The sequence below is a fragment of the Mesitornis unicolor genome, unplaced genomic scaffold, assembly GCF_000695765.1.
Source record: "Mesitornis unicolor isolate BGI_N332 unplaced genomic scaffold, ASM69576v1 scaffold2953, whole genome shotgun sequence".
NCBI lineage: Eukaryota > Metazoa > Chordata > Aves > Mesitornithiformes > Mesitornithidae > Mesitornis > Mesitornis unicolor.
Genome location: NW_010173777.1, coordinates 2,864 through 13,156, shown reverse-complemented (window position 1 = coordinate 13,156; position 10,293 = coordinate 2,864). Strand labels below are relative to the sequence as shown.

The 10,293-nt window shown below is 42.7% G+C and overlaps 1 protein-coding gene across 1 annotated transcript in view; it reads right to left on the bottom strand.

The window, feature by feature from the left end:
- Nucleotides 1-865: 865 nt before the first annotated feature.
- The window catches only part of DDX51 (DEAD (Asp-Glu-Ala-Asp) box polypeptide 51), a 9,914-nt gene continuing 486 nt past the window's right edge, over nucleotides 866-10,293 (bottom strand). Inside the window, exons 2-16 of the mRNA XM_010180817.1 lie at nucleotides 10,131-10,287; nucleotides 9,377-9,652; nucleotides 9,100-9,250; nucleotides 7,459-7,604; nucleotides 7,041-7,112; nucleotides 6,751-6,857; nucleotides 6,118-6,226; nucleotides 5,405-5,550; nucleotides 4,526-4,721; nucleotides 3,799-3,914; nucleotides 3,592-3,708; nucleotides 2,541-2,642; nucleotides 2,059-2,122; nucleotides 1,710-1,844; nucleotides 866-892 (exon numbers count right to left, since the gene is read on the bottom strand). Of these exons, the coding sequence (XP_010179119.1) occupies nucleotides 866-892; nucleotides 1,710-1,844; nucleotides 2,059-2,122; nucleotides 2,541-2,642; nucleotides 3,592-3,708; nucleotides 3,799-3,914; nucleotides 4,526-4,721; nucleotides 5,405-5,550; nucleotides 6,118-6,226; nucleotides 6,751-6,857; nucleotides 7,041-7,112; nucleotides 7,459-7,604; nucleotides 9,100-9,250; nucleotides 9,377-9,652; nucleotides 10,131-10,287 (1,921 nt within the window). The remainder of the gene's footprint in view (nucleotides 893-1,709; nucleotides 1,845-2,058; nucleotides 2,123-2,540; nucleotides 2,643-3,591; nucleotides 3,709-3,798; nucleotides 3,915-4,525; nucleotides 4,722-5,404; nucleotides 5,551-6,117; nucleotides 6,227-6,750; nucleotides 6,858-7,040; nucleotides 7,113-7,458; nucleotides 7,605-9,099; nucleotides 9,251-9,376; nucleotides 9,653-10,130; nucleotides 10,288-10,293) is intronic.

Below are 10,293 nucleotides of genomic sequence, written 5' to 3'. Positions count from 1 at the left end.
AATGCTGGTATACATTTGTTTTGTTTTACAAAATAAGCCAGAGCTGGAGTGCATGCTGGTTAAAGTCTTGGAGAGGAGTTACAGGCTGCAGCTACTTAGTAACTCAAACTTTTCTGCCAGGAGCAGCTAAAAATACCAGTAGCATGTGTCAAATAGAGATTTATGGCTTGCAGGGATAGTAGCCAGCTCCAGCACATCCATATCAGACATCAGCCATTTTAGTCAGCATTAACACCAATCTAACACTTAATAGCCGCTGTTACCACAGGCACCATATGTTGGAAGGAAACAACATAGACAAGAAAACGACAAGAAAGGCATGAAAGAACAGAAGTGAAAAATCCTTTCAACACTACTCCCATCCCCATATGCAGGAATCTTTTATTAGACACTGTTTTAAATATATATAGTATTTATTTAAAAGTTGCAGTGACTTCGGCCTAGAGCAGCTCTTCACACTTCTGCTATAGGCACTCTGCAGGTGTTTATGCATGGGCAGATCCAGCTGCTTGTGCAGCGAGGCAGCACCAATCAGTTCAGTGGCAGGACAGGCACAGCCCTCACCTTGAGAGCAGCAGTTGCATAAGGCCCACACTCAAGAGCTGTGTAATGGCTCTTCTCATCACTGGTGGTAATTCAAGACAACTATATTGTAATTTATTTTTTTAAGCCAGTAACTGAAGTCTGTTTGCAGTGTCCTTGAAAGGGGAACAAGGCCTGTAACAGCTGACTTCAGAAATGATAAGGTTGACAAGCCAACTGTTCAGCTCCATCCAAGCGCCACATCTCTTTGTCCCTGTGCTCAGTAGCAGTCCATGACCTATCCCATTCAGCAGCTTCAGTGCCACGAATCACAACGCATCATTCAGGCTCGTTTCTGTGCTCGTTCATTCTGTTAAAAAATCAAAGTTGAAAAGGTAAGTGAAGATGCCCCTGTCTCAGGGTCACACAGAAAGGATTTTGGGGAGCAATGGAACAATTTAATAATCCTTTCTGCCTCAGTTCTCAAACATTCCTAGTCTACAACTCAAAATCATAATTCTTTCAGGGACAGATGTTTATCAGAGCAGAACACTTGTCCAAATCACACAGCAAAGTCTATCATGGATCCCTGGTCTACCCACCTGGCAAGTTAAATAGCCTGCTTTTGTCTGAAAGCTCTCAACCTTCCCACTGGTGTATAAAGGAGGGCCTGCAGGAAATGCTTTCCTGACTTGGAAGACCCAACTTCTAGTAAGCACAGCTGTAAATTACAGTCCTAAAACTCTGCACTGACAAAAGGTTTAATCTCTGTGTTTTGTCTGCTTTTGCCTGTGTGGTTGCCAAAATCCAAGCTCCGGAGGCAAGGAGAAAGGCAGAACAGAAAAGGAAATGCCATGAATCGTAGAAACGAATAACAGAATTGTTTTGGTAGGAAAAGACGTGTGAAATCATTGAGTCCACCACTAAACCACGTCCCTAAGTGCCATGTCTACATCTCTCAAATACCTCCAGGGATGCTGCCTACCTTTCTTGTAACAGAAAGCCTCTTGTTCCCCTCCCTACCCTCTGAGTGTTTCATAAAGAAGCACCCACAAACATTTCCTTCACACTGAAATGGAAATGTCTCAAAGGAAAGGATCCTGGACACTGATACTTGTGCTTGTCAGTAGCTGCAATATACTGTGTAAGTTGTTTGATTTTTTAATTCTCTTTCCCATTTCTATTACCTTGACTGTCTTCTCAAGCTTGCACAGAGCTTCCTCATATTGCTGCACCAACGGCTTTAATGAGTTGCCTTTCACTGGCTGCTTCTTTATGTCTTGGATGCCAGCATCCTTCAACATCCGCAGAAACCTACGTTCCTGTGCAACAAAACGGACACGGAAGATGAGACACCCCACTGCCTATCAGCCTGGCAGTGAGCACATTTTGGGATGTGCTGCTGAGTCAAGAAATAATTGAAGTTTCCAAGTACAAAGCTCAGCTGACTGGAAAAGGTGGAAGGTAGTATGAACCTTATCCTCCTTATGCCCCTGCATGCATCCTGCTCAAAGGAATCCCACACCAACAACATACCTGAATTCTAAGGACCAAGCTGAAAGCGACACCCACTTTTCCTGCACGAGCTGTTCTTCCAACTCTGAAAAATGGAAAGAGTAGCATCAAGCCAGTTTAGCCACTCAGTCACTGCCATTACCAGCCCCAACAGTCCGATTCCAAAATGTAAGAAAATCTGATTCTGAGGTCTTTGAGGTTAGCACAGCAGGACTAGCTACATGTTACACAGGATGAACATTTGCAGGGCTTCTTCACAGCTGTCCAGGACAGTATTTCTAGCTCCTGTAAAATACGTTTTCTGTAATAGCATGCTAGTTCTGTTTTAATACTGCATTACTCTGGTGATCCTACAGGCTTAATTTTAATCAAAATTAAGTCTACAACTTAACTGTTTGCACATTAATGTAAGAAAAAATCTAATGCTAAAAACCCTTTTAAGTGCATGCCACCTTTGCTAAATATTTCAAAATAAAGCAAGCTTTTGTACCTGGTTGTCTTACCGGTGAATATACGTCCTGATGAACTGCGGCGCATCATAGTTAATGACATAATTCACTCCTTTAATGTCAATACCCCGTGCAGTGGCATCTGTGCTGATTAACCTGGTTTTAAATGTATATAGTCATTTTCAGGTAACATCTCTTGCACTACACACACACAGACACAGACACACACAAGTAAAACACAAGTGAACACTGCACAACTCTTGCTAATTTCTGTTCCAACTGGGCAGCCAGCCTCTGAGCACAACAGCAGCATTGTAAGTCACCCCTTGTTGTCACTGGCAGTACTGTCTGCCTGCAGACCTCCAAGCATCACTACAGGCTTGTCACTGACTGTTGCACATTAAGTTACTGGGTGTTTCCAGGTTCTCCAAGTATGTGACACTAAGTCAGTCATCTCCCCCCACACTGGAGGTACAAACCTGTAAGCTATTTGAACATTCCATAACAGCACTGAACACAGAGAGCGAGGTGAGAAATTCCAGTAGTCAAGGAGGAATTTAAGCAGAGGGTTTGGACAAAAAGAAAATCCAGAAAATAAATATTTACCTCCCTCTCAGAAACATTCCACAGATGCAATCCCATATAGCTCCCAAAATCACAAAGCAAAATCAAACACATGGATGGAAGTCTTTATGCCAGTCTGATCACGGATTTCTTTGATAGGAAACACTAATATTATATTAAGTGCTAGCACCAACATCTGTTTCTTTCAACAAGCGCTGGATGCCAAGTACACACACTAAACAAGATTTTCAGAATTGTATGTGTTTTGAGCAACTATATGAACAAGCAGTTACATCTATTGCTTGTTATAAATAAACAGAAATTCAGATTACAACTAGATTAGAACAGGCCAAGTTACATGCAAAGTAAACAATTCAAAAGCCACACGTCCCAGTCTCACACCCATTCTGCAAGTTGGTTCCTGCACGCTGTGTTTTACCGAGGACCACATTTAACTGTGTTCCTGGTTCTACCTAGCTTTTCATGCTGGAAATAGCCTATGTGTTGGAAGACATGCAGGAAGCTCATTTAAGATACTCACAGTTGTATTTTTCCTTGTTCAAATTCCTTCATGGTTCTCTGTCTCTCACTTGGAGATAACCGAGAAGAAAATTCAGCCACAGTGACTCCACCAAAGGCCTGAACCAGGAGGAACAATCTGTAGGTAAATGGGATAGAAACAGTGACTTCATTATCTCTGTAACATTACTTGACAAACCTACCATAGTGATCTCACTGATAAACTCACCTGTGAGAAGCTTCCCTGGAGTTGGTAAAGCACAACACACGGGTGAATTTCATTACCAGCATGAAATGCAAGAGGATCAAAGGCTTGGAATTCAGGTCACAAGGCACATAGCATTGCTGCAGTTGACAGGGAAGAAGTTTGGAGAGAAAAATGACTTCTTGCCAAGGCTACCTTCTCCGAAACCCACTACCTGTCCATGGCCTACAGAGGCTTAGATGTTTTATAACTGACTAATAGCAGGAAAACCAGACCCCACACCACCACCCTCCTTAGAATAAGTCACACTTACAGGCTGGGAGGATACAACACAAGGTGGAGACAGGACATCTGTGCTCACTTCTCCACAGCAAATAACAACATGCACTGCCTTCTTATCTACAGGGTGCATGTTCTTCATATGAACAGTTTTAAGTGCTGCTACATTATTATTACTTCATATCTCCACTACCCACTGCTGGTAAACTTAACTCTGCATAAAGAGAGTTTAATTAAAACAAACAAAAAAAATCCAGTCTTAACCAAATGACACCAAGTAATGAGAAAACAAATGCATAAAGGTAGAGCTCTCCGGGTCATAAATAATCCCAAAGCAAATTTCTCCCAGCACCTCTATAATGCAAGCAACCATAGGGAAAACATATTTGTTTATAGGATAAAAACGTAACTAGATACTCCAGAGCTAAACAAATCTTCAAGTATAATTTATTCAAGAGTATTAATGTCATACCGACAGCCCCTCGGGGAGTGTGTATTTCTTATCAGAATCCTGTTCAGTCTCTGCTCCATCTCTGAGTGCTTTCTCAGAATAGACAGATGTGAAGAGGCGAGGCTGAAATAAGTCCAGCTGCTGCAGTTTCTCTGGGTCCTGGGTCAGCGTGGCTGAAAACAGCAGTTTCTGTAAGGGTATCTGAGGACAGCAGGAGCTGAAATAAATAGCACAGAGAAACTGAGCTTTGAGGATGGGGCAAAGGAGCCCCTCCACAAGTGCCTTTAGATGAAGTTACAAGGGAAGAAATTAACTCTATTTAATGCTCTTTTCCTGCCCTGGGCCTTTCCCGTAGGTTCTTTTCCACACTTGTTTTATGGTGGAGTTCACAGATGGAACTGATCAGCACTTTCAAACCAACTGCACACACCCTTGCACCCTAGTTATCCATGTCCTCATGCTAGTTGCTTCCTCTGTTGGTCACTGTTCTCAGTTTCTGACACATCTCTACCATGCTGTATGAAAACAGCAGCTGCAGAGAGATAATTCCAAGAGTTTTCCTTCCAATGCGTTACTCAGCTTGCCAGAGGGCATTACTATAGCTACTCTGAATCACAGACTTGCAATATTTGTGCATTCTTTTGATGCTCCTTTAGTTTAATTAAGGAAAAGTTGGAGAACACAATACTCAAGCTTCAGATTAAAAGACATCCTCTAGTATCAGCTGATCACTGTCTGTTTTTTAAAAGCTTGAGAAAGCATTTGCCTTACTTTGGCAAACCTTTCTCAGTGTAACCAAGCTTTGGGAGTGCCTGTGAGGGAACACTGTGAAGCAAGGCAGTGACATCTAAGTGCTGGTGTTCGTGCTACCCGCTCAAAGAAACGCATTCTGCAACTTGCCTGGCTGCTGTTATAGGCCCTGGCTTGGTCCTCTGAAAAAGCATGTTGGAGCCAGAGTCATTTTCTACTTGGAATGCAGCTTTGACGATTTGGTTCAGACAGTTCTGGTGCATGTCATCAATCATACGGTCAGCTTCATCTACGATCTGAATTCACAAGGACAAAAACCACTACTTGTTACGTACTGTCTAGCATTAGGCAGCTTTTATTTTCCTTTTGTAATGTTATCATTAAAGAATGAAGGCAGAAGTTTCTACCCCAAAACTGAATTCTGCTTTTCTTTCAGTGGTTCAGTAACCAGCCTGACACTCAAACTACACACAAGTTCATTTGCGCATAAATCCAATCCACATCTCTGAGTAAGAGACAAAAGTCTCCATATCCTAAATAAGATTGCAGCTATGTCTCTGCATGGACTCCCACATGGTGGAAGCTACCACAGTCAGATAATTTACCCCAACCTTGACCAATAAGGCTTTACTCTGAGTTGGTGTTTGCAAGCAGCTAAGAGAGAAGGGGAAGTGGGTCGACACTTGGATGTCACGAGTTGGAATAAAACGTCTCATCTTGAGACCACTGCCTGAGCAATCTGGAGCATAGACAAGGCTCATACAACAGTTCCAACAGTATTGATGGATCATGCAAGAACAAAGCAGGAGTTACAGCTGTAACAGACACTGCACTAAGATGGGAGACCTGCAGAGCTGACTCACCAAGAAGCGAAGCTGTGTCAGGCTGAATCCCGGGGTCTGGCTAATGTGGTCTGTGAGCCGCCCAGGTGTAGCCACAATAATATCAGCCAGGCTGCAGTAGCCTGTCACTCTGAAAGAACAAGCAGCCCATCAGTACGTTTCTCCCCACACCATAAAGTACGTAACAGAGATCCTTAGTTAGCATGCCGTAAGATTTTCCTACTATTCACTTTTAACTGAGAAGTAATAAAGTTCAAATATGCACTTTGCTTTGGAAAGCACACAAAGACAGTGCTGGACACAAAACCTTCATTTTAAACAAAGCCCATAATTCTGCATTGCTCTTTAAAAAAAAAAAGCTTAGTTGCAGCAAAATCCTTTAAGAATAATTTGTATCTGTGGGTAGAAGGTAAATGTTTGCGTTTCACTCAGCTAATGAAGAACCTAAAAACCTAGTAAAACACAATCACAGAGAAGGGGTAGTAGCTAGCACTTTGACAAAGACAGAACAGCCAGTGTTTAGCACATGAACCCACTATTCAAGACCATTACTGCACGATGGTGTGATGCAGTAGCCTATATTTTGACCCCTGCTTACTGAGAGTAAACAGTTTACGACCTCTATAAACCTTATCAAAAGACCTTTTTACCTACTTTTTCTGGATAAGCATCTCCTGCTCCTTTGCAAATGATTTCTGGCCAGTAATCAAAACGACCTTCAGACCTGTTCCATCAGTGTAAATGTTGAACACTTTACTCACCTGCAAAGAAACAGGCTTTGTTAGCCCCAAGAAATTAGTTAAAATTACTTTCCATCAGCTAACAACATCAGATACCCTTGCAGGTCCTCAACCTTCCTCACAGAACAGCCAAGCAAAGTACTGACTGCACCAGCCTTTGTCCTGGTCCAGTTCTGGTCAGGGAGAAGGTGAAGAGCCACATACCTGTTGTGCCAGCTCTTTGGTGGGCAGAACAACAAGAGCTCGTACTTGGCAAACTACTCGATCCAGCAGAACCTGCCAAAACAAAGGCCAAATGAGTCTCTGCAAGCAGTGAGGGGGGAAAGGGGTTCTTGAACCTAATATAGTGAGAAAAGAAGGGCTTGACACATCCTCATGGAGTTTTACATTTCCATTTTACTCCCCTTCACCCTCTCAACTCCTCATGCTGTGACTGCTGTCTGAGAAAGGGAATGAGATGCTGAGACAAAACAAACTCATACAGCTACCTTAGACAGCTCTAAGCTAAAAATCTCTTGCTTTGCATCCACAAATTCCCCATCTTTTTGACCTGCTTCTAAGTTCAGGTTTTACTTGAACCCCAGCATTTTCCCTACAGATATTTCACTGGAGGTAAACTCACCTGTACAATGGGTATGACAAAAGACAGGGTTTTACCACTGCCAGTAGGTGCTGAGACGCAGATGTCTTTGGGGCGGTATCCTCCCTGCCCCAGCAAATACCCATTGGATGCACTCTCCAGAATAGCAGGAATCACCTCTGCCTGAACTGAACAAAAATGGAAACAAACATTAACTGCAGAGTTACTGAACTGGACTGAAACAAGTGTATCCAGAAGAGCAATTATACACAGTGATATACACAGATACACTGTATGCTTCTACATCTGGGCTGTTGTTGCTACAAACATAAGAGAGGAGGAAATCAAAACCAGTTGCCAATAGAGATACTCTCTGGGTTTAGCTGGTTCTTGTTCATTCATGGGAGCTTAGCATTGAATACAGGTATTTCCACCTCCAATGATTCAGCTAGCTCTAGTGCTCAGCCAGGCTGTTACTGTGTTACAAATTGTTTTCAACTTGTATCTGTCTTCTTGTTCTCATGTTAGGATGGTACTGGGCAGATTTAAAACCTGTGAGTATTTGTCTCAAGCATGCTTTCTTTGAAGCACAAACTACTCTGACACAAACACAGAACATAGAAGGCAATGTGGCCTTATCTGCCAGGGAGCAAAACACACAACTCCTAAAGGCTTCGGAGTGAGTCAAGTTTGCTGCAGAAGAATAAACAATGACTGAAGCAAACAGTCTTGTACAGACAACAGCTTTGGCTGTTATGCATCAACTACCTCCCCGCTCCACGACAAGCCCTGACAAACTGGAAAGCTCTGGTTTATCTACAAAATTTAGCAGCCAGAGGATCCAGCTCTGTGACAAGACCATACTCAGCGATACATACAATGTATGACTTCAGCGGACTCCATCTTCAGAGTGTGACACTACTTGATTCATCTGCTACCAAATGCCATAACCTGGACTTGATTTATGAGAAAATACAAGAAACTGCTATCAGCAGCCTATTAAGATCTTCCAGGGCAAAATAAGCAACAGCATTTACATTAAAAAGTTACTTAACGGTACACTTTAAAAGAGAAGACACATGATGGCTTTCCAATGTAACCCTGATGAGGGCCTGCATAAGCCTCAAGGCTCAGCTGGATCATGTAATTGACTGAGGGCCAGAGATTTTGCCTTCTTGCCTCTTTCTCTTCTTATCCCTGCTTCCAGCTGTGCTTGCTGCTTATTTAAGAGACAGCACTCATTGTACTTGTTTGTAAAACTGGTAAAATAATGGAAAACCAACAGCTTTTTTTGCTCAAGTGATTTTCTGCTGCTTTAATGAGTTGAACAGGTTCTCACAGAGGTCTGATTAGCAGCAGAGATGAAGGAACTAAAGCACATGCCTGACATAAGGGGAAAAATGGGAGGACAAAAGTAAGACCTCCCTCTTTTGGCAGCTGTGAGCTATTACTTCAAGCCATAGTATTTTGTGGAGCTGCATTTAAGACTAGATAACAGATTTAAATTAATCAGCCTAGATAAAGCCTTGAAAGTGAAGGGTTAAAACTGGTACAATCACATTGATGCATTAAGCTTGTTTTTTGGGCTATATTTTACTTCACTGACTACATAAAATATACAGCAACAGACTGCAGGAACTATGTAAGTCAGTTCAGAAAGAAACAAGAGCACTATCAAGTTACCTGGAAAAAAGAACTCTATCCCATTCATTTGCAGCTTTTTCAACAGTCTGGGATGAATTCCTGGGACATCTCCGATTGGAACTAGATTATCTTTGATACGTTTTTGCACTCGTTTGGGTTGAGCAAGCCACTGTGGTAGGAAGGGCTGAACCTGAGGTGGGGGAAATGAGAATAACAAAGCATTTCTGCTGTCAAACAGATAATGCCATACATAAAATAAACTGGTAAGATACATGTTTCTTCCTGACCATCACCAAAATTCAGTCAAGCTAGTTACCTTCTGCACTGGCTTTCTATCATAGTCTCCAAGAACCATTAAACTGGAGGGTGGAACATTTGTCTCTTCCTCTGAGGCTGCTAAGGGTAGTAACTCCTCCTTCGTGCTTTGATTTTCTTCAGTTCTTTCACTGTTCTCTTTCTTCCTTGTTTCACCTTCCTCTGTTTCCTCATCCCCCTTCTTCCTTTTAGAAGACCTATTTTTAGAGTTGCTTCTGTTTTCCTTCTGTTTGATATCTTCTTCAGAATCTGGAGTTTGGATAACAGGAATACAAAGCTGCAGGTCAGAACATGCTACAGAAAACGGATGTAGGGAACTTTTTACACCAACAAACTTAAGCAACAGCTTGAAAACTCCTCTTTCTTCCTAAATCTAAAGTGCAAAAGCCAAACATTTCCTTGTTGGTATGGAGGCAACTGAAGATTGAAGTGACGTGCTTCCATCCTTCCCTTAAGACTAAACTGATCCTCAAAGCTTGCAATAAGGGGTGCTCCCCTAAAAAAGGAATTACTTTGGAAATATATTAAGCAGAGGAAAACAAGATTTACTATCAGGTAAATTCGGCAAGTTACTCTAAGGGCAACTTGTATCTACTCTGTTGGGGGCTGTTGCCCACAATGACCAGAAATCCTTGGGCCTCAGTTTGCCGTTACCTGCTCCAGGACTCTCTTGCAGTACTTTCGATTTCCTTCTATTTCCTCCCCTCTCTGAGGCAGTGCTGTCATCTGCTGTTTTTTCCCCCCTCAGTATCCACTCCTTCTTCAGACGAGCTGCGAGACCGCCGTCTCTTCTTTGGCTTCTTCTCTCCTTGCGCACAGGGCTGCTCCTCGCTCTCCCCATTCCTCTTCCTTCTTCCTTTGGGGCTCAGCCCCGCGCCCTCCGCGTCGGCTCCTTCGGCAGGCTCGCCCTCCCTTCCC